The sequence below is a fragment of the Oreochromis aureus genome, linkage group 15 (genome assembly GCF_013358895.1).
Source record: "Oreochromis aureus strain Israel breed Guangdong linkage group 15, ZZ_aureus, whole genome shotgun sequence".
Lineage (NCBI taxonomy): Eukaryota > Metazoa > Chordata > Actinopteri > Cichliformes > Cichlidae > Oreochromis > Oreochromis aureus.
In genome coordinates, this window is record NC_052956.1 from 40,015,621 (window position 1) to 40,039,428 (window position 23,808).

At 42.4% G+C, this 23,808-nt stretch overlaps 1 protein-coding gene across 1 annotated transcript in view; it reads right to left on the bottom strand.

Annotated features, from left to right (window-relative positions):
• LOC116333102 (cadherin-2-like) overlaps window positions 1-23,808 on the bottom strand; it is a 101,412-nt gene that overhangs the window by 72,093 nt on the left and 5,511 nt on the right. The window contains exon 2 of the mRNA XM_031756253.2: window positions 22,417-22,555. Within this exon, the coding sequence (XP_031612113.1) occupies window positions 22,417-22,555 (139 nt within the window). The remainder of the gene's footprint in view (window positions 1-22,416; window positions 22,556-23,808) is intronic.

Consider the following 23,808-nt stretch of genomic DNA (forward strand, 5'->3'; position numbering starts at 1 on the left):
CTCCCCTCCGTTTTCCTCTGGGCTGCACACACCAAAGGGAACGCAGAGGAAAACGCTGCAGGGAAATCTGTGAGGGAGAAACCTGAGAGGGTTCAGGCGGTATGCTATCAGGTTATATGATGTAAACGGGATGATAGCTGTGTGTTCTTGCTCTGAATATGATCCTGGGGGAGTAAATGACATAAGTCTAGTTTCTGGAGAAAATCGATTGCAGTGCTGGGAGGGACGGAGAAGCCGAATTCATCACAGAGATAAACGGTGTGACAGTACCTGAGGGCCTGTGTGATGGCTTTTTAAATACAGTGGAGCAGTGGACTTCCTGTTCAGGCTGCTGTCCTTAGCATCTCTACACACCGATGGATGGTAGGGACCCAGATGTCTGCATGCGTGTAACCTTTTCAGCACTTCAGATTAACAAGAACAGAACATTTTGCATTTTTTCTTGATATTTCTACGTTTTCTTTTTTAACTAGATGAATATTTGCAGACTTACTGATTTTCTGTTTCTACTATCTGGCCTCACACATCTCTGCGGTCTCACAGAACCCAAATCAATCAGCTCAGTAATTACTGATAAAAATCAGCTGACTGCTGGTTACTGCAGCCTGGCTGCTGCACACAGCACGCGCCGCCTCACTGTTCAGTCGGCCATCTTCAATAGCATTTTGTCCTTTTGTACACCGTGCAGTTCATGAAATCCATTGTGCTTAAAAAGATGCACAACATAAATGTGTGTTACAGCAGAAGGGTTGATCGATCTGAGGAACTAAGATTCATCATTAGCTTGAACTTCTGACACTGAGTGGATGTATTGAGCAAAGCTATGATTTGCTCTTTTTTACAAATTTGAAATCATCTCACTGATGACTGGTGTATCTTTGCTAGGTCATCACATCACATTGCCCTCCAACCTCACTCTACACTGTAACTACAGCAGTTATGTTTTTGTAAGAATGAGCTAAACAGACACGTTTTGCATAGTTTAAAACCTCAGATCAGTGACGTCAAACTCCAGTTTATAACATGAACCTGAAGACTTTTGTTAAATGAGATGTTAATCACAGATCCAGCGTACAAGCAGTGGGAATTTGCTTCCTGTACAGAGTGACTGAAGCTTCATTTAGAGATAAGCAGAGCTGCAGCTTCTTTGCAACGAAAGGAAGTTGAGGTGATTCAGGCATGTGACCAGGATGACTCTTTGACAATATCCAACGGGGACAGAGTGAAGTTTGGGTATCTCTATTCAGATCGATGCCTCAAAATCTTTTTAACACTACTCTGACGTATTATTACATTTTAAGACTGTGTGTTTTATCGGCACTAGCCTGGATAACAAATAATAAATGGTTCTGGTGTGGTTAGTGTAAGGGACCTGGCTAAGATTTGGGTAAAAGGCTGATACAGAAGAAAACTGCATAAAGCTGCAGCTGCTCCACCTCTGCACGTTCTGCCTCGGTGCATTAGGGCCACACCAGTGACTTTCTGTGTATTTCTGCTTCTTTGGTGCTGAGCAGGTACTGTGCAGTGCTTTATCACTGACAACTCAAAACAGGAATAAGCTCACTTAAGCTGAGGGAAGCAGCAGAGCAGGTGATCATTTTCTGGTGGCTTGCTACTGCAATCATCGGGTTTCCCATTAGATGTCTTTTGATGCACACTTAATACAAAAATCTGAATTAATGAAGCAAAAAAACAATTTAAGCATAAAGTATTAGCTGTTTTGTTTGCTTTAAGACAGTGGGTCAACTTAAAATTGGCTTTGATTCACATGTCTTGCATTAAAAAGAATTACTCTTCAGCTCTGGTTGTCCTCATCTGTGCAGGAACATTAAAAGCCTGCTGTGTCTGAAACAAAGTGATGGACGCTGCTTTGTTTCAGGTGATGGAACAAATATTAAATCTGCTTCCTTTTGTTCTCCGTCAGACTCACTGAGGCCAAACTGGACTAACTGGACTAAACACAGTGTCATCACATTTGGCCCAGACGTCTCTAATCCAGGCTCCAGGTGCTTGTTTTGCTCTTTAATTTCCACACATATACGTCCCTGCTGCTCTTACACTTATAACGTCTTACACACTGCATGTGTTTAGGCTTTATTTATTTATATATTTATTTATTTTTTAAACATATCTTACATTTCTATTCTGTTTGGAGTCATAATCCATAATCCATAATAATCTGTGCTTTGGCTTTCAGACCTCTGCTGAATCAAATCAGTCATTGTTGTGTTTTTTCACTGTTGCTCCTTTGTGAGTGCAGACAAAGAAAAACTAAGTTGAGACCTAAAGAAAATAATTACTGCAAAATCTGATCGGCTTTAGTTCCTGCTGCTGAAGTCGGAGCGAATATTGGCTTAAAACAGATTTGCCCCAAACAGAGATCTACTCTGAGCTGGAGCTCGGCTCAGCTGATGGTTAACATCTACGTAAACTGTTCTGGATGTGGGCTGGTGTTTGCATCTGAGACAATCTGAGACACTTTCAGGCATTTGGATCATGAGCCAAAACACTATATATCTATATGTAGATATATATTATGTATGTCCAGCTGATTTTGTGTTTGTTACATATCTAAAGCTAAACAGGATGTTAATGAGCAGCACTGCAGGGAAATCAGGTTACAGCAGTCGAGGAAAGTTGGCGAGTAAAGGCGTTTGTTTTCCACACTAATCGCTTTAAACCGCTGTGGTGGGTTTCATTTACAGTTAAATTATCAATCTTTGTTCGAAATCATGATATGGTATAATATACAAATATTAAGCTTCATCATGCTATACTAATATAACAGGATTTACATGACTAATTTTAATGCTTAATCCAGCTTACACACATGTCACATGAACGTATAACCAGCAACGTATAAGAGAAAACATGAGAAAAACTCTGGAAAGAAAACAGTTTTCCATGGAATTTTTCAGTTTTATTTCTGCTGCCAAAGTATTAGAGATATATATATGTAGACGTACAGATAGACTCAAACAAATGCGACAGAAAATCAATATTCTGTATTCAATGTAAGAATTCAAATAATTAATTAAATATAATAAAACTAATTAGCCACATAGAAAACACTATAATTAGAGTGAAAGTCTGTAAGTCTAACCCTCCAGTTTCAGCTATTTGTCTGCCCTCAAATTTGACTTTGAATAACTGGAATATACAGATGTTTATTTCATGTTACCCAAGCATTGTCTATGTAATCCACTCTACACACAGTTATCATGCTTATCTTTTAGTCCAACCTGGCAACGCACAAACCAACTGAAAGGATGTGGGCAGCAAATGTGAGACACAGAAGCTGTCACAAACCAAGGGACTGAAAAATATGCTACATAGAATAGTAAAGTAAAAAAAAATAGTACAACCAAGGCCTACTGTAATTAAGTGGATTGATATCAGCTGACTTACCTATTAGAATGTGTATTATATTATATTATATTACATTATAAAAAAAAGGCTTCAAATGTGTTAAATAATGAATAAGAGAACAGAAAGCTAACTGAGTTTGTTTGGTTGCAGCTAGGGGTGGGCGGTATAAACGGTATACGGTAAAAACGATACAAATTTGGCCAACGGTAGAGATTTTGACTATACCGTTCTGTTGGTGGTGTCATCAAGCTGTGCAGTTTTTGGTTCAAAGCATCGCATCATCTGCAAATTATGCCGTGTCACAATAATAGCAAAAAGACAAAACAAGTTTTGGAATATGTGGAAAGCGAAAAACTGCACTTCCTTCACTTCCGTATCATTGATTCATTAATGTTGAATCCTCTGGCAGCTGCTCTATTCCCATGTTGTTGCAGTATATTAATGACTAACCTGGTATTGTGGATGGATTATCTCAGTTGTTCTCCTGACTGAAGTTTGGTCCGTTTACAGCATCCTGCCATGCGATTGCATTTGTCCCTAACCATCGGGAACCCTCACGTTAACTTTTATCGAGTGGAAAAAAGTTAGCGTTCATCCTCCAGCTTCACTGTGTTTATGTTATGCTAACATAGCTGTGTCGCTAGCGATCACGTAGCACATCATTATATAGCAGCTAGCCCAACTTCAGTAACCCTACAAACGTCACTGCTGTTTAGTTTTCTGTCTTCATTTATGTTGGAAGTGATAGCAGAGCTGTACGTTTGAATGTCTCAGGAATCTCTCAGTCAGAACATGCTATATCATGTTTAGGTGGAAGCTAGCGAGCTAACTTCCTGCTAACTTCTAACTTCCTTTTAATCAATCCTGTTTTCATGGATGCCTGGATGTTAAACTTAAGTGTTACACCTGGTAAAGCAGCAACACTGATCATTTTATTAAAGATTAAAGAGTTTAGATAGTTTTTAACTCTCAGTGATGCTGCAGTGTTCATTTGACTTTGGGACCTGTAGCGGACGGAGTTTAGGACCCAGATTACTCCGCGAGGCTCCTGACTACGGCAGCCGTAATGCTCCAACAATCCATCAAGCGGTGCGGCTTCGTAGTTTACCAAAGTCGTACTAAAACACTTTTTGACAGATTTTTGAGCGCCGTGTACCACATAAAGTCGGTTTGAGGTCAGTAAGCACAACCAGAATTCAAACATAAGGCGCGCTGTCAATTTTTGAGAAAATAAAAGGATTTTAGGTTTGCCTTATAATGTGGAACATACTGTATACTGTACAGAAGAAATTAATATATCGCGATATATATCGTTACCGCACATGCTTCAAATTATACCGTGATATCGATTTTTGGTCATATCGCCCAGTCCGAGTTGCAGTCTGTGTCTAAAAAACAAATTTAAATGAGAAAATACGCACCGAAATGTTTTGTATTTTCTGATGAGTTTGATGGTTCTGCTCTTATTTTTAAGATATTAATATTCAAATGGATAATTTCTTTGAAAGAATAATCAAATGTGTTTATGCAGTTTAGCAAAGATGGATCGATTCCAGATTTGGTGCCAAAGATGAGATCATCCTCAGGAAGAGGCAGGTGGGATGTGTCTTTTTCAGGGACACAGACATGTTTGCTGCAGAGCCACGGCAGCTTTTTAGGAGAGAAACATCACACCATCTGTGAAGCATGGTGCTGGGAATCAGACTTGCTTTGCTGCCTCAGGGACTGGGCAGCTTGAAGTCAACTCAACTATGAATTCTAAAGATAATGTGAGGCCATCTGTCTGAGAGCTGATCTTTAATTGGAGGTGGATGTAAGCGCACTAACAAATCCACCCAGGAGTGGTTTAAAAAGAAGAAATGGTCTGGTTAAAGCTTTCATTTGATGTGCGGAGACTTTAGAAACTGGAAGAACATAAAAAAGCCTTAAACATCATGCAGCTGAACAACTACGTGAAACGCCTACTGGAGGTGATTTCAGCTAAAAGGTGACAGAGAGACAAACTCTGCTCCTGACTCCAAGCATCGCAGCTACTTCTCGATTTATATTTACTGACACTGTTGTACAATCATGGAAAAGCTCAGTGTTGTACACATAAACTATCTTTTTCTGCAGGCACTGCATTTAAATATTTGAAAAAGATCATTACTTTTTCATTTGACTGTATGTCATCACATGACCCAACCCGAACCCCCTCAGTGAGGACAAGCATTCTTCACCCATTCCCCGGATTTTGCTCCACATCCCAGGGAGGAGTCAAAAATAAATCTCAGGGACTATGAGATGGCACACACAACAGGAAACACAGGGAAACACAAAATGATGCTTATTTTTCCGACTGTAATCTTTGCTGCCAGCTGGAACAACAATCATGTGAACATAAAGAAGACACGCCTGCTGTTTGCAGAGTTCACCTGTGACAGCGTCTGCCTCACAGTCAAAGCGTCCAGCCTGCCCAACACTTTAGAAATCTGAAGAAAGTCCACCTACACAAGTGTGATGTACTGCATGTAACAGACGGACCTAACTCAGCCCAGACGAGGTATGCACATCATCTCATCCAAAAACAGATACATTATTTCTTCAGGGCATATAAACATACAAACGTGCATTTAGACGTCTCCACCTCCTTGTACTCCTGCAGAAACCTTCTGTCTTTATGTTTTTGGAAACTATTTTTATGCTTAGAACTATAGTTAAGCTTTAATTGCTGGTTATGAGTCACAATTTATAGTTTCCCCTGAGACGGAAGGTTTACTATAAACATGTGAGTGAGTGCATGGAAGTAAACTGGAAGCCAGGATTAAGGCATCGGGCTGCTAACTCACAAAGACAGCACATGCACATTATAGACCCACAGTTAATCCACACGAGACAGCTGTCACCCTGTCCTAACTGATCTGAGGAACACACACACACACACACACACACACTAACATACAGAGACAAACAATGCTGCTGAGGGCTGTTTCCAGCCATATAGCACACAGTTGGATTATGAATGTAACGAAAGCTGACTTTGAAATTGCATCATTTTGAAATCAGCAGCCCCCCCCCCTCCCCATCCCTCCTCATCAGGAGAAATCCCATAATCCTCCCTGAGCCATGCCTTCGCTCAGAGATGGACCACACCCTGCTGCTCTGGACACCACGACCAAACATTTGTGTATTTGATACTTAATGCACTGAAACCTCCCCCAGGAAGACATGTCACAGCAATCCATCCCGTCTAATCAAACCAACGTGCTGGCTTTGGTGGATGTCTCCCATTTCAGTCTAGCTGTTAACGTTGGAGCTGACACATACCATAACCCTGAAAAATCTCCCATTGGAGCAGGTATTGATTTTACAACGTGTTGCCCAATAAAGGAGGTGAAAACACACCCCCAAAAGCATACAGTGCATTTGTGTTGATTTATAACCTTTGTCTTCACTTTTTACACCTATAATTTGATCCAAACCACAGATGTCGAGAAAGCTATCCATGAGTTTCTTTGATGGAAAGGCTTTGTTTCTAGATTAGCATGGCAATGAAATGCAGTGAAACGTGTGCTGCAGTTTTTGTAATGTGGTCACACACGGCCTCTTTATGCTCCATTTTTCACCTTCCCTTTAAACCTCACCCACTCACAGCAGCTGACAGCCTCCATGAGCCTGGTCTTTCTGGAGATTTCATTGTATTAAGATGTTAGAGGTTACAGAGTTCTTCCTCACAGGCGTTGGCCTAATCCTTCATGTTCTTCCTCATATATTAGAAGCTTTTACCTGACAATAAAACACACCCCGAGACACTCAGTAATAACTACAATACATTAAACTGAAAATCTGTGTGAGAAGTTTTTTGACAAACTTCTTGCAAATCAGGGAAGTGCAGCCTCTCTGTGCTCAGCGACATCAGAGAAAAGGAAGATTTGGTTGCTAAAAAAATGGAGACTTGAGAGTCAGTTTATCTATTTAATGCACACAGCAGTGGAGCCTCCTGCTACACTGGACTCAGTTATTTTACACTCAAACTCAGCAGGGAGAAAGAGAAACTGTAGCTCGTGTCCTTACAGCCCTTTCTGCTGGAGCACCCCCTCCCACAGCGAGAGGGACAGGCTGGGTGGGCCCACGCTCTCGCCGTGCACCAGTCTCCCCGATCTCCCACTGACAGATTACTACCCAGAGGGGCTCAGACCTCTCCTTCCCTCCCTGGTTAGACAGGACAAGGAGGAAGAGCTCCACATTACAGTCCTGCCTCGAGCTTTCCCCCTCGTACTGTGTTCACTGCACAGCTCTGCCTCTAACGCCGCAGGGAAGGACATGCTGGAGGAAAGTCCCACATAGGAAGGTGCAATAATGACAGTCCCTCTGTCACAACGACACACAGCGTTTTCTCTTTGTATATACAATCCTTCAAACTGATGCAAAAAGAAGAAACAACACAATAAAGAAAAAATGGTTCACAGCTAGAAAAAATAATCTTCAAATTTCAGTGTTTTTCAGATTTTTTAAAACTATTATTTGTATTTTTGGTGCAGATTGAATCTCCTAACAAAATATCCCAATCATTCTAGAAGGATTAATTCTTTCCAAATAGAGCTATTCAGGTCATCTGGTATTTATTTCATATCGCAGGAAAACAAAAAAAACGTCATCTTTTTATCCAGTGTGCCGTCTTATTTGATTCTGACGAATATTCTGATTCTTATGCAGCTGTGCAGTCAGAGAGGATTTCTGAGCTTGTTTACTTGCAATGAACATCAGAGATAATGATCCTCACAAAGTCACACTGAAACTGAAAATACGCACTTCCTGTCTGTCTGAGGTACGACTTAAAGAAAAACTACAGTTTTCCGACACAAACTCCATAATTGGGTCCACGGTGCACTGAAGTACTTTCAAGTACTCATTGCCTCTGTGACCTACCAACCTATCCCTTCACTGTGCAGTACCTCTGAGTCAAGTCTTCCGACTGTGCCTCCCTGTCAAACAGACTAAAAGAAGAGCTTGGTGTTCTAGATGAGGGACAGCAGCCTCACTGGTGACCGTTACGCCAACCTGGCAACACAAAGTCCTGTCCTGCAGCAAGTGCCTGCCCCTCCCAGGCAGACTCTATCAGCTCATGAGGCGCTGATGTCTAAAAGTTTTGCCTTCAGACAGCCCTGAACAGTCAAACCGTTAGATATTTGTGTTGCTGTTTTTATCCATCAGTTGTTTGTCCTGTGGGTCCACTTGGAACAGCTCTTCCCTCCAGCAGGCTCCCACTCTGTAAACACCGAGTACTGGAGAACATTTTTAAAGACAGTTTTACGTATACGTGTGTAGTAAATGAACAAACGCACAACTTTGGCTTCAAGTTTTACCTGGTAACACAGCACAGACCTCCCTCAAAAGTTCAATGAGGGATTAAAGGAGAAAATATTAGGCTGGCATAACAAAAGCAAAGGCACATGATGTTGTGGCGTGAACACACGCACACACACACACACACACACACACACACACACAGGACAGCCCATCCCTGGCTGGGAGGCTGTTTCGTGGAGAGCCGCAGGAAGCTGTCACCCCAGATTAAAGAAAAGCGCTGTCTCAGCCGCTCCCACCAGTGTCCCGTATAGCATGTGAAAACACTGTTAACACTTTTGTAGCTGTCTAAATATGACATGGCAACCCCACAGACATGCAGTCCAAAGCCAAGCATGGGTATGCTTCAGTTCATGCAAACTCCAACATTTGTGCCCCTTACAGATGAATCGCTATCAGGACAGAAACGCTGTGAACGTTGTGCCTGTTTACAAACTCCAGCAATTTCTAACCCTGTAAAATCAGCCCACTCAGTACATCGTGGTATTTGGCTCAAAGCTTTGGATACCGAGGTACAAATACAAGTAATCAACTTCTTCCTCCTCCCAGCGTTTTTCCCGCACTGCGGGCGCTGGAAGGACGACGCTGGGAGAAACTCTGGGGTACCTTGGCCTCTACGTCCTGTACGTCGTGATTGTTATCAACTAATACATCATATTATGACTTTTAAACAAAAAAAAAAAGTTTAACACATTTTAAACATACCTTTGTGCGATATACATCAGTCATATAGCTCAACTAGTTTGGTGATGTAGTGATCATGTGTTTTTACAGTTTATGGACACAATGGCTGGAATCATGGCAGCAGACTCCTAATAGACCATGACAGATCCTACTGATTACATTAGCCCACTGTTAGACAGAAACATGTTCTCTCACACACACACACACACACACACACACACACACACACACCCAGAGACCGAGCGGCTGTCAGTCACCTTACAGAGACAGACCTGCAGACACACTCTGGCCTCACTGATAGTTTGTCTCCTGCTGGTTAATGACGTCAACTTCAGCAATTTAAAAAATAAAACTGTTTTTATCAAAAAATGTATTTCATATATTTATAAGTAGGGCTGCTCAATTAATCGAATTTTAATCTCGATTACGATCTGGGTTTTCAACGATCATTAAAAATGACTGAGCTGATTATTAGCACCTCCCTCGTGCTTTACTCCCGCGCTGCTCCGTGTAGCAAATCGAGCGCACCCCTCTGCGTTTCGAACACGCGTCACAACAATTAAGAGGACCCGAGGGAAGCTCGGAAAGCTAAGCAGAAGTTATTTGGAGAGGAGAGGATAATGGCTGCTGAAGAAAGAATGCCGTTGGTTGAAAAGAGGTAAAACGACTTCAGTGGTGTGGAAACCAATGTTCCCTCTAAACTGCGCACGTGCGCAATTGCGCACTGCTGGCACGGTCTCTGCGCACAAAAAAATCTAACCTGAATTGAAATTAAAATTAAAACTTTAACAATTCTGTTTTGCAGTGTTAGTCAGTAAGTGACTGGCTGCTCCTGTATGGGATTAGAACGATGCCACCTTATCCTATAGTCCAGGCAATAATGCGATTCACATTCGTATATACGCAGCCAATCAACGTCGCTGACAGGCTATGACAGCGTCCTTATGTGCAGACACCGGTGTTTTAGCTAGCAAAGCGGCGTGGCTGATGTGCAGTGAAGCCACATTAATGACAACGTGTCCAACCACTGGAGATGTGAGCAGGACAGACGGAACAACTGACGGGAAAAGTGTGGACTTTATACCAGTTTTTAAATTGTGTTGATCGGCCACGTAAAACCAGAGTTATGATAAAAATATCTGCAATGTTTGGTTTTCTTCCTGAATACTGTCGTTGTTTATATTTACTGCGGGAAGAAACGGTAAAAACGGCGTTTTATAAGGAAAACGCTCGAAAGCCTGTGGGCAAAAACAAAACAAACCCCACCCCCACCCTTTCCTATTGGTCGAAAAAAGTACCGTGTCGACCAATCAAAAAATGATATGGCAACGTGGCATCTAGTTGTTAAGAAACGGGGGGGAAGTTTTAGGAGTGACGGCGGTGTTCTGAGATGTGAGAGATTTGAGACGTTTAGCGCAAATCTTGTGTAGTTAGTGTGTAGTTAGTGTGTAGTTAGTGTGTAGTGTAGTCAATGGTTTTGTTGTGTGTGTCAGAACAATGAGGCGGCTGCTGAATGTTACAGGTGTTACAGCAGTGATACATCTCCTGTTGTCAGGCCTGCAGGTATCAGGCTGTTGTTCTCCTTTATCTCATAGTGGACAGAAATTATTTTTTGGAGTGGCACAAATAATTTGTGTGGCATCAGATTTGATGCAGAACAGCTGATTGTTCTGTAAATAGTCTGAAATGTTTATTTAAAAACGCCTTGGCTGCATTAAAAATAAATAGCTGCAAAAACTTTGTTGTTTGCCAAACTGAGTTACTTTTTTTGAAGAAGTAACTATATAATTAATTGCCCAACATTGGTCATTATATACTGTATTTTGCAGACAGAGAGTTACAGACTCTCTCCCAGACCACAGACTCATAATACAAGTCAGAGCTTTATGAAAAAAAAAAGAAAGAAAGAAAGTTGTGTTTTCAAAATTGGAGTTCAAGTTATTTTTACTTCCAATAGTGTTAACATACTACACAGGTCATGAACAGGATTTTTTTACATTTTCATTGTAAGTGGGCTAAAGCAGTTAATTAAAAGTAGTCTAACATAAATGTAAATGCTGTAATTAGATTATTTTAATAAACCATGTAACTTGGATGGATTAGATGCTGGCGTGACCACAGTGCACACGTCTGATGTCGCTCACAGTGGTCCAAGGGACGCTCAGGGAGTTTGTGTGTTCGCTCAGACACATGAAATATTAGAGGAACATTGGTGGAAACATTATGGGTTCATGGAGTCAGGCGTGGATCAAATATTGTGCAGTATTTTGAAGTTCACTAAACATAGATGTTTACATTTTTCATTTATTTTTTATATTGCAAACATTTGCACTGTAATCAGTATTTGCACACTATTTTATATTATTTTTTGACAATCTTTAAAGCCATTATTGTTAAATAAATATTGTCAAATAATCGAGATCTCAATTTCAGTGAAAATAATCGTGATTATCATTTTTGCCATAATCGAGCAGCCCTATTTATAAGGTAAACAGTAGACCGGATATTTGGATTGGCTATCGGTCATGTGATGAAGCTCTTCATCACATGAAGCTAAGCCAGCAAATGAACCTGGATGTAGTTTCCTGTGATATCAAAGATAAACGTTTTACATATGCTGAACACCTCTGGGCTGTTCTGGATCATCTTAAGATATCGGAGACTCTGAGAAAATGTGATGGATGTTTTTTAATATTCTGTGGTTTTTAATTGACTGAACAATTAATCAACTAATCAAGAAAACAGTGAGGAGAGTAGGAGATAAGAGGATAAGTGATAAGTGTAGCCTGGAGCAGACACACAGTTCTACTTGTGATTGGCTCTGTGCTGATCTGGACGCTGCACTTCGTCCCGAAGAGCCACAAATATTCAGTTATTATTCATAAAACAGAGAACAGACAGGAAATCCTCTGAATCCACCAGATTTTTGTCTTTGTGTTTGACTTAAAAAGAAAATCAAATGATTGTTAAAGTTGTTGCAAAGATTACCAGCTCCAAAAAAGAACACCATGATCCGATAAAGCATTAGGTGTTTGCCAATTACATGATATTAACCCAAAGCGTGCGGTCTGAGTCATTTGCTTTGTCGGCTGCAGCCTAATGCATCCGTGAGTCTGTCTACGATCTTTATCTCACAAGCAGGAAAACCTGTTTAGACAGTGATAACTGCTGCTGGGCATCACCTGAAATTTCTGGTGTCAAGATCCGATGTAGCAGAACTGTAAACAGCGCTGGGCTGTGATGGGAGGTGTTGGCGGAGTCAGTGGAGCACTGAACAGTGTGTGTTTCCTCCCTGCCAGTGTATCACACACAGGGTTAGGCTTTCCAAGGAACAGCGTCACGTTCCTCACGAGAGAAAAAAGGCAGCAAAATAGAGCAGATCCTTTAAGACTCTAATGATGTTCATGTCACACTAATTATTCCATGTACTCTGGATATTAATTGGCTGGCAAATACATCTAACAGTCCTCAGTGAACAAGGTTCTGTGCTGTGTTTTTGCTTAATGAGCAAACTCCAGTTGCTGATGAAGACCAAGAGAAGCTGTTAAAAGCTACAGAAAAAGAAAATGTAAGAAACCTTGAGCGAGTATTTTGTTTTTTTACTGCTATTTATGAGTAAAATAGATGTAGTGAGCTTTGATTTCCTTTAAGACTGGCACTGCAGTCTGAGGTATCACCAAACTAATGAAGACACTGAGAACACAACACGGTGACTCTCAGCAGGCAGTCTTTGTGTGTTCGCTGTCACGGCCTCGCTTCGGATGCTTACAATAAAGAATCCTTTGTTTACTTAATACAAAGTGAAATAAATCATAGCAACCTCGAAAATGGGACCAACCCTGAAAGCTAGCTTAGGCACATAGAGCCACATTCACACTAGAAAACAGTCGACAACTGCTTGGCAAACAGCAGTGATGAGCAAACAGTCTCCCCACAGTTTGTGAGCGGTTGCTGTGAAATCACCTGCGAGGCCTCAGTCGCTACAGGCAACCATTCTGCTCACAGTCAAAGCAACAACAAGCTACACCCGTCTCTCTCTTTGACAGTTCAGTGCTGCTGCTGCTGTTTCAGCCTGTCCTTTGCTCCAGCAGCCATTCTTCAGACTTTAAAGTTGGCACAGGCCGGTGTGCCAGCATATCCTGTAGGTGTTACACATCTGCGTGTTATTCACCAGAGTTCTTTAGGATTCATCCTTTCTTGTCTGAAACTGCAGACACAGTGTTGATTGGTCCATTCAAAGCTACAGTACGTTTCTCCTCCGTTTAAGCTGCCGGCATCTTCCAATCTCTCCCGCAAACACAGAACATCAAAAAGATTAACAGCATCCTCCTGCTACACTCGGACCGAAGCATCCGCACAACCCCAACTCCAGCGCTCAGAAACACACACAGCGCTGCTTTCACAGCCCCCATCACACACACACACACACACACATGCACTCATTAGTCAGATGTGAGGTCAGGCATGCAGCCATCATTTATTTAGCAGAAAATGGCTGTGAGACAGAGATGGAGAGGGAGATGGGAAGGAATCAGGGAACGACAAATGGGAGGACAGGAATTAGTTGAACATGAACAACCACAACTGGAAGAGGACCCGTGGGAGTAGACACACACGTACGCACACAAACACACACATGGGTATCTCTGTGTTTTTGGATTCTCACCATACTAGTCTTCACCATCACACCTGAATGCCTAACGCCAGCTTTCAAAGGACTATGAAGAAAAAACATCCACAACATCCCCATCAGTGGCCTAAACCCCGGATCCTCACATAGATAGTGGTCAAAGTAAACACACACCCACACAGCGCACACATTCCATCCATATCTGTGGAGCTGGGAGTTTCAGTGCCTGGCTTTCGTCAGTCCAACATAGAAACTGTATTATGAGAACCAGACCCAGAATCTGTTCCTCCTCCACATTAACACACACAAAGCATGTTCTAGAGAAAGTGAGCCCGCCTCTGTCTGCACGCTGTGGTTAGTCTGTGGTCCCGAGCTGTCTCTGTTAGACTTTTTAGCATTTTTGTGTGAGTCACGATGAACAGGATCAGAAATGCAGAGTGAAAACAATAATCTGCTGTCTTCAATGTTCCCAAAAACATGCAACTCCAGTAAAAAAAAGCAATGCAAGGAAATCTGTTCATGCACACATTTGTCATGACACAGATGGGGTTTAATCTCAGGGGCAAAGTTCACAAGTAGCCACGGACTCAGATGTCTCTGATGTGTGCGAATCATGTGACCCACGTATATGTCACATATGGAACATCTCCTCTGTGGTTATAACCATAATCCTCTAGTGTTGTTTCTATACGCTGAACACTGTGCGCCATGATAGTTTCAGTGTTCTGTTATTAGAAGATGCCACAATGTAAAGGAGAAAGAAACATTACCCAGACTCTGTTTCAAGTCTTGATTTCCACCTCTCACTACTTTTTAAATATATTCCACCTAATTATAAGTTTGACACTGATACGTAGGCATGAATGAGGTACACAAGGCTTGGGAAGCACACGGGGAATTTGTAAGACTGCAGCCTTTCTGAAAGTCAGAGCAGTAAGGCTTAATAAGGCGGGTCAGGCTCTACAGCAGCAGTGTCCAATCTATTCTTCTCTGTGGCTCAGAAACCTGGATTCTAATGAAAATCCTGCCACAGTCTAAAAAAATATCTCAAATGAGGAACGCTACAGAAAAGACACGAGAGACAGAGTGTGGTGCTCGAGACCAGGACCAAGAACGGACCAGAACCACTTACCAAAGCTTTCAAATGGACATGAAACAGAAACAACAACATGGTGTTGACTGCAGAGCTGAAAGAGCTCTGACACTGGGAGAGAGACAACACTTCACTCATTATAGGTACAGACGGATGAGGACAAAAGACGCGAGTAAACTGTGATGTTTGAGGTGAAAAGAAAGAACGTGCACCGTTTAGTAGAAATGACCTCAGTTCAGTCTGAACACACTTTCACTGCTCTAAGCAGGCAAAGGGAGAAATGTCTGAGTGAGGTTTGTTCGCACACTTTCGTTAACATCTCGGTTCATTTTACACGTGCTGTTAGAAAGTTCAGTGTCTGCACTGCAGTCAAACCTCCATCTACCACAGACACACCCTCACAGGTTCATGCTGGCGCTCACACTGCTCTGTCACATTAATAACCTTCTTCAGATTTTAGCAGCTATATGTAACTCAGTGATATGAGAGTCATACAGTCTGTGGATGTGCTCCTCTCAGACTGGTGTGTCAGTGTTTCCTGGCTGCTGGGTTATAATTACAGCCTCGGCATTCCAGTGGTCCAACTTGGACACCGCAGGAAGAAATACACAGATGTGTGTTACACAATATTATAGTAATTACAGTGCACCACTTGTTTCTGTAATACAGCAAAGTAAATATAATTTCATTCACAAGCTTATTGTGTCAGTTATAACAAGAGATCCAGTAAAACCCTGAATCCACTCATCACTATGTTTTTAATGGTCTCCGTTTTCAGTCTCGCTAACATCAGCTGCACACTTCCTTTTTCTCCCAGCAGCACACTAATGTGAAACTGGGCCCACTGCACTTTTACAGTTAAGGACAGCACATCTCTGTGGGAAACTCACAGCTGACTGACAGCACAGCAGCCATCAAGAGGAAACAAAAAAAAAGGTCAAGCCAAGTCAAAACTGAAGATAAGAGAAAGGACGCACTGACACCGACCCTGGGAACTAAATCACACTCTAGTCCTACGGCTGCTTCCAGCACGTCTGCAGGTATAAGCAGGGGAACACTTTACATTTACAAATCTAGTCTTTCCAAGTCAACACTGTCGCTAAACAAATGCATTTTGCTGCTGACACAACGTTGGCTCTTTGCATTTGCACAGACACGATGCAAAGGCAGAGCTCGCCAAGAACCCAGGATGATGTATACGACTGGTCACAGGTTCTAAAGTAAATAGCTGCCAGCCCTGTGACAGACGGGTGACCTTTACAGGTGAACCCCGCCTCATCCTCCACGATAGCTGGGATAGGATCCAGCACACCCACAACTCTGAATGATACAGTTGCACTGAGGGTGTCCAAGTAACAGCATTGTGCACTGATGTAACTAAAACCATCCTCGCTCATATCATTGAGGTTTTAACATTTTAGGTACTTCATCACAGCTCGTTCAAATTATGGTTTTAGTTATATGTTACAAAGTCAGGTGGACACAGAACCTGTTTATTCTTTCAGTAATTAACCCTAACCACCAGCTTTCTCGTCCTTCAGTAGCCGTTGTTTTGTGCCGTGTAACACGCTCTCTTTGCCTTGAAGCTCTGCGATACCATTTGAAGTCTGAATGTCTGAAAATGGTCCATGAACAGCTGCATCAGCTCAGCTGCAGCTCAGGTAAACTTTATTCTGTTTATGGGATTTTGTTCCCTGAGTGCAGCTATTTCTTATTGATGATGATGATGATGATGGAAGAGGACAGATTGGTTTTTGCCTCTCTGCTGAGAACATGAATGAAACTCTGATTGGCTGTGACAGAAGTGTCTTTCCTCCTTCCTCGTTGACCCCTGGCAACAACATAACTGACCCCTGCTCCTCATTGGCTGTGACAGAAGCCTCCCACCTCCATGTCAGCAGCCCCCTTTATGCATCTAACAGTTTGACTGTCTGACACAGAAGCTTTTGCACTGAGGGAAGAATAAATGATGTGGAACAAACATACCTACGTCGCACACAAGGGTCAAAATAGTAAATTATATATAAAACACATTAACCTCTTATATGTAAACAGGGACATTTGAATGCAGTGCAGTTCACTATCACACTATATCTGCAACTATAGAAACTTAGTAACATTAGAATTTATGTCGGAACAGGTTAACTGAGCTGCATTCGATTCATGGTGAGTGTTAATATTTAATTCCATTTAAATATGAGTTATGATTAGTTTATTTTTTTACTGAAGGTTTTAGTAAAATATGTAAAAAGGAGAGAAACACAATCCAGGCAGCATTAAAGGGACCGACTGTCTTAATTTACATCATAAATATATTGTTACAATAGATGGAGGCTCATATAAGCATGATGAGCTCAGTGTGTGTCTGATATAAACTCTCAGTTTTTTTGTTTCACTTTCTGTTTTTTTCATTTTCTTCTGGTCGTGTATTTGGATGATCAGTGAAAGGAGAATTTCAATGAGGGAGAATATCCTAATATGGTCAAAATCAGGGACACAGTTTAGCACAGAAGCTCCACCCACATGCTGTTCAAATCACATGTTTATAGGGGACAGCCAATCAGAATGAAGTTGGATCATTTTAAACTGTAAATCATGCTAAGCTGCTCTAGTGCAGCCAAACAAACACGATCGCTCCCCTTTATGAGGAGCAGTGTAACACTTAAAGGCCAGGATGGGCTGAACTACACAGAGTTCAGTACAGAAAGAGGCAGCCTTTATTTTAGCAGACATATTAACGTTTGCCACGATTATCCCTGAAACCAATCCCAGGACTGGCTGAGCAGCACAAAAGACTTTACACCAACTTAATGTTGGCATTACAGGAAAGGCTTTGGAATCATTAAAAACCCGAGTGTCTCACTTTAATTTATCGAGTAATCTTTAGAATGTAAACATAAATCTGTCACTCTGAATCGATTTTCACAACAATAAAGATTTATGCTAATTCTGATGAGGTCATCAGCTGTGGAGTATTTTAAGTCTCCTCATCAAAAAGACCTCCAGCTTTATGATGAGGAACAATTCTGTTGCAATAAAAGATGTTATCCACGGTGGGAGTCATGAGTCACAAACTATATGAAAGTGCGACTGACGTAGTGAAGAACACAATAACGTCCACGAGCCCAGCTCAAAACCAAACAGCTCATTTTTAACCCAGAGTGGTCCGAACTGAACGCAACAGAACAATTTAGGTAACAAACAGTACGAGATGTTAGATACAGAAGCAAACACATATGAGAGCACATCCCAGTGCTGAGACGTTAACAAGCTCCTTAGAGGAAAAACAATGCCAGGATCAGGAATCAAATGAGAGTGGGATGGAGTCAGAGACAGAGAGAGGGAGCTTTCACTTTAAATCTTGAACGCCATTCCCAAATCCATCTATGAGGGGAGACAGTGATGTATGAGGCAGGAATAAAGTAGGGCAATCCCCTGCATGACAAGAGAAAAGAAGAAGACAGGAAAAGAAAGCAAGAGATGGGAAAGAGGGGGAGGGTGGTGGGAGCTGAATGTGCTTGGTTCTTAGTGGACGGTGGGATGGCGGTTTCCACAGCTGTGGATGGCGGTGCTGACCAGCAGCCGCTGTATGAGGCTGTGTCACTGACTGCGACTCACTCCCTTAATAGGAAGGAAGGCAGAAAAAATGGGAAGGTCAAGGCAGCCGCTTCACAGGAAGTACTGGACAGTCACTGATCTCATCCTGACTCACACACATGTACAGAGAGCCTGTATGTACATGCAAGCACAGCACACGGGGGCAATGCAGCTCGCACACACACACACACACACACACACACACACACACACACACACACACACTCTGACTCACACACTGGTCTGGCAGCAGCTGAATCAACTTTACATGTAACTGCTTATTTTGGGGGGTTTTGTTTCTTTTCCACTGAAATCTGCGCTGCTGTTTCCTGTAAGGAACTAAATGTGTTGTTTTTTCCACCTTGTTATCTGAAACTTGGTTTAGGAAGCACAATTTAATTTTACAAGTCAAACTTTTGCAAAGAAATTAAGAAAGAAAGAAATCTTTTCTCTCTCCCCACACTTTGCCCAGCTTCAGTCAAAGCCATCCTTTGAGGAACATTACAAAGTCAAAATATCTGATTGTAGCTGTCGTTCACTGAGCGGTGGATTGTATTTTGGGGGAAGTCTGTTAGTTAAACCAAAGGCACAGGATCCCGTCGCACTCCCTGCTCTGTGTCTCTGCTTTTAATCTTTACCTCTCACCTCTTTTTCTTTCTAACCTTCCCTCAGACACTTCATTTGTCTGGCTCTTTATTATGTCTCTCGCCTCCATCTCCTCATTAATCATTCAGTCTTCCTCTGCTCCAATTAAATAATTAAAAGCACCCGGAGCCATCACTTTTTATCCAGCAAAGATGCCCTCCACACAGCTCAGTGGTGCCTTTCATCAGCACCACAGCGAAATGCTCCAAATATTGTGACTTTCAGTAATTAAGGGCAGAAAATGTAAAATACTGTTTCTGAAAACAATCAAATGTAAACGCTGCTGTCTTTGGCTGATCACTGACCTCATGCTCTGATAGGCTGGCACCTTTGTGTCTAACAAACTGGGACAGTAGTCATGTCAGCTGGTAGCTTTGTCTCTGATATTTAATAATTAATTAAACCATTCTTCAAATCAGTGACTTAACATTACAAACACAAAACGATCTAATACAGTAATAAGAATAATTATATTCAATAATAACTGTTTGAACACAGGTTGTCACCACTGGGAGACGATCGTCGCCACAACCACAGAGTTTTTTCCAGTCGCCAGGAAGTCAGACTTTAACATGGCAGCAACAGAAGCTCCTCACACACACGGAGCTGTTTGAGAGAATAAATGTAAGACTACACCAGTGCAGTTCAGTCTGTTTGGGTTGCAGCTACCAAAACTAAGACTTGTGTCCAATCTGAGTGTAGAAATATAATTTTAGCAGATAAACCAGGCTGACTACAGATCACTGAGAGAAACTAGCGCAGAGGATTGTTATTATCACACACGCCTGACATGACTAAAGAAAAGGCCACTGACCTGTTATAAATATGAGAAGTGAAAAAAGCAATATTACTTGGTGAATCGGGCGCTGACATCATTACAGCGCAGCATATTTATACTTTTATTTCCTCAATTTATTTCTAGATTTCATGTGAAAGAAACACTTTTTCAGGTTTGGAGTTTTTGCTGGAGCACCGACACAGATCTTCATTCATCTCTGGAGCCACCGCTGCATACAAAGTAGCAATTAGTGTTTGTTAGACTGTCTAAAAACACAGCCTCCTGATTTGTCTGCTGACCCCGCCCCCTCACCTGCACATCATCACAGGAGGACACACTGAAATGCGCGCTCTTCTTGTTTCTGCAACAGCTCTGTCGGCTTCACGCGCTCTCGCCTCGTTACACTTCACAGAGCCCACACATGTCCACCGAAGCACACAAACATGTAATCGAACACTCCCTCACACATTCCCACTCATATACACTCACACATACACATGCACAACCACCTCAAAGCTGTGTTATTGTTGGGCTTTTGCCTGCTGCCTGGCTGCTCTGCTCTGTTTCAGACTGGCTGTAACACAATGGACACTGATTTATTTCCAGCAGAGGAAAGTCTCTCTCTGAGCTGTTTCCTACTTTCACAGCGAGTGCTGCACTGTCCACAGTTTTCTCTCTCAGGCTGAAGAGCATCTCTGCAACACAAAGCCAGATGACACTTTTACATCCCACAGATCAGCTCCTCTCTGAGCTCAGACACCACCCTCGTCAGAGCTGAACTATATGTGCCATAAGTCAAACAACACTATTGCACTCAAACACAACTCTTACAGTTCTCACTGCACTGAAATGCTAAATTACAGGCACCATCCTGTATGCATAGAATGAGCAGACCAGCTGCCCGACTCGAGCATTTCTCCCAGTTTCTAAAAAGAGCTTTCATAAAACAGACACAAACATGCGAGCAGAGATCAAGCTCCAGTTTGAATATTGATCGACCTCAAACCCAACAGAACATGATTGAAACCACATCCAAGTAGCTGTAGCATGTTTGTCTTTAATCTTCTGTTAAATTCAGCGCAGCGAGGTTAACATACATAAAATAAACAAAGAGGTTACAGAGTTACTAATGCTCTGTTTGAAAGAAAATACACATATATGCAAAGCAGCTCCATATCACTGGTGGAGGCCACACACAGCACCGTCTCACAGCCCTGCTACTACCCTGTGCTTATTGACCAACCTGCTGCTGATACCCCGGGGCTCAGTCAATACAGATCGCTCCAACTGCTCTGCCACACACAGCACAGATGAGCAGCATGTTCATTTATTCTGCTTGATCAGGCAAACAACACCAGGCTGTGCAACCTATCTTTGTGTATAAACTACAGGTTGACTTATACAGCATGGTTTGAAAGGACTGCAGGTACAACGTGAAAGTGAAAAACAGGTTAAAGAAAAAGGAGAGAAAACCTGCCTGAAAGCCAGAAAGTAACATTCAATGAAAGAAAGAACAGTATTTTCTTAACATGTGCTTGTTTCACTCCTCTTGCTGACCCACTGACCATTGCTTTAGCTTTCAGCAGTTGGTTGATAGCAGATTAAAGACAACAGATTAAATATTTTTCCCACTATGTGCTATGGGCTCAACTGGCTGAAGTTGCAGCTCATGAGCTCAAGTCTTCCAAAAAATAAAAATCTTTCACTTTCTTGTGTTTACAGCACGGCACGAGGCCAGTGGGGTTTCCAACAGGAGAGCACCAAATCCAAAGTAGCAACAACAACATTTAAACCAACATTTAGCTTAATCTTTTCCTGTGGCTTAAAGCTGGGAACTGTGGGTTTGGGGTGAGATCAGAACTGTGGGGTGAGACCACCACCTCCTCCCAAGACTCTTTCATACACCAGAAGAAGAAGATCAAAACATTCAGTGATGGTTTTACATTAAAAACATCAACAAAAATCCATTAAATGCTCGAGTCACAGTCGAGTTTCATCACAATGCTGAAAGGCAGATTAAGGCAGACTGGGGCACACACATCCACCTCAACAGGAGGCCCATATCGGCTCAGTATATCAGTCTAATCCACACTCAGTCTTTGCAAAGGTCAGTCCTCTCCAAGCTCCATTATGGTTCAAATATCAGCAGGACTCTTAAGCAACCCCCACCCAGCACCAGGGGATTAATACTGGAGTTGTCCTGAGTGTGTGTGTGTGTGTGTGTGTGTGTGTGTGTGTGTGTGTGTGTGTGTGTGTGTGTGTGCGAGCACTGACCGTTGCAGACAGCCTGTCCCTTCGCCAGCTCTGGTTCCATCTCGATGATGTATTCCTCCTGTGTAAACCCCCTCGTGCATGGCAACGACCCCTGCTTGCTTGACAACGATTGCTCGGCCTCTCCACCAACAACCACCGCCTAAAGAGGAGGGGGGAAAAGAGAATGAAAAGAGCTGTTTGCATTTTCGATTGCATCTTTTTACCCCTTCGACCCGGCAAAAGGATGTTTTTCTACAAAGCATTATCGACCTCATTCAAACCGACCCAGGAGGAAATCACAGCCGTTTTAAAATTACTTCTCTTTTTCATAAATCTCTGGTCGTTCATGAAAATGACAGACACCAATTTGTTTCAGAAGAGTTGTTAAGCATGAATATAAGGATAGAAAACAGCAAAGAGAAACATAATTAGCACAGACCAATTATCTCATTTCCCACATTTACTTATTGGGGTTTGTTTTTCCTGTCTTGCGATGGGGAGGCACAGAAGAAGAGCCGTGCGTCAGAGGGAAAATAAACCCAGTGCAGCACCGGCCCAAGCCAAGAGAGCTTTATTAATCACTATGAAGCGCAACAGACAACTGGGTCAATTAATTTTGATGATAATTAGCGTCTAGACTTTTGTCTCTCCTGTTGTTTGAGCGTTGGCCCAATGTGATCCCCCTCCACCTCGTGGCCCACATACATACACACACACACACACACACACACACACACACACACACACTCCCAGTCCTGCACAGAGCAGCAGAAAAGCATCTGTTGTGTGGCTAGTGTGGGTTCTTCTGTGATTAAAGGAATAAAGCCAACACGGTGCTGTGATTCGCTTCCACTTAACCCAAAAACTTTAAACTCTCACATCCTCACTGGGGGGCGTTTATCTGTTCCCTTATTAGCATAAGTAAGGAGGAAGTACACATGTGTTTCTGATGCTGTGTTTCTGCAGAGTGCAGCGTGGGATTCAGTGGTCACATGAAGAGATCAGGCTGGAAAGAGGCCGTTCCAGGACAGGGCTGATCTCCTTTTTTCCCATTTTTTCCTTATAATTCCCGGTGATCCATTTCCTGCTGGGTGATCACTGTTTGAAAGTTCTGTCCCATCTAACCCGCAAGCACAGACCCTTCAGTCCTCTTTGTTTCTGTGCTGTTGTGGGGGTGGCTGATGTCATGCATGGCTCACCTGAAAGGACTATAAATGAGTCTCTGTGCAATTCAAACAAAATGTGGCCCGTTGCAGTTTGCTTACACAGGAGGCAGGTTGCTCAGTGAGTGGAGGGGAGAACTGTGTACGAATGCTTTTAACTGTCCCAGCTCGCGTCTAAGCATCCACAGCACCGGTGTGGTATCGATATGTCGGGGAGTTGATTTTTTACTTGGCACAAAAGGTAAAAGTC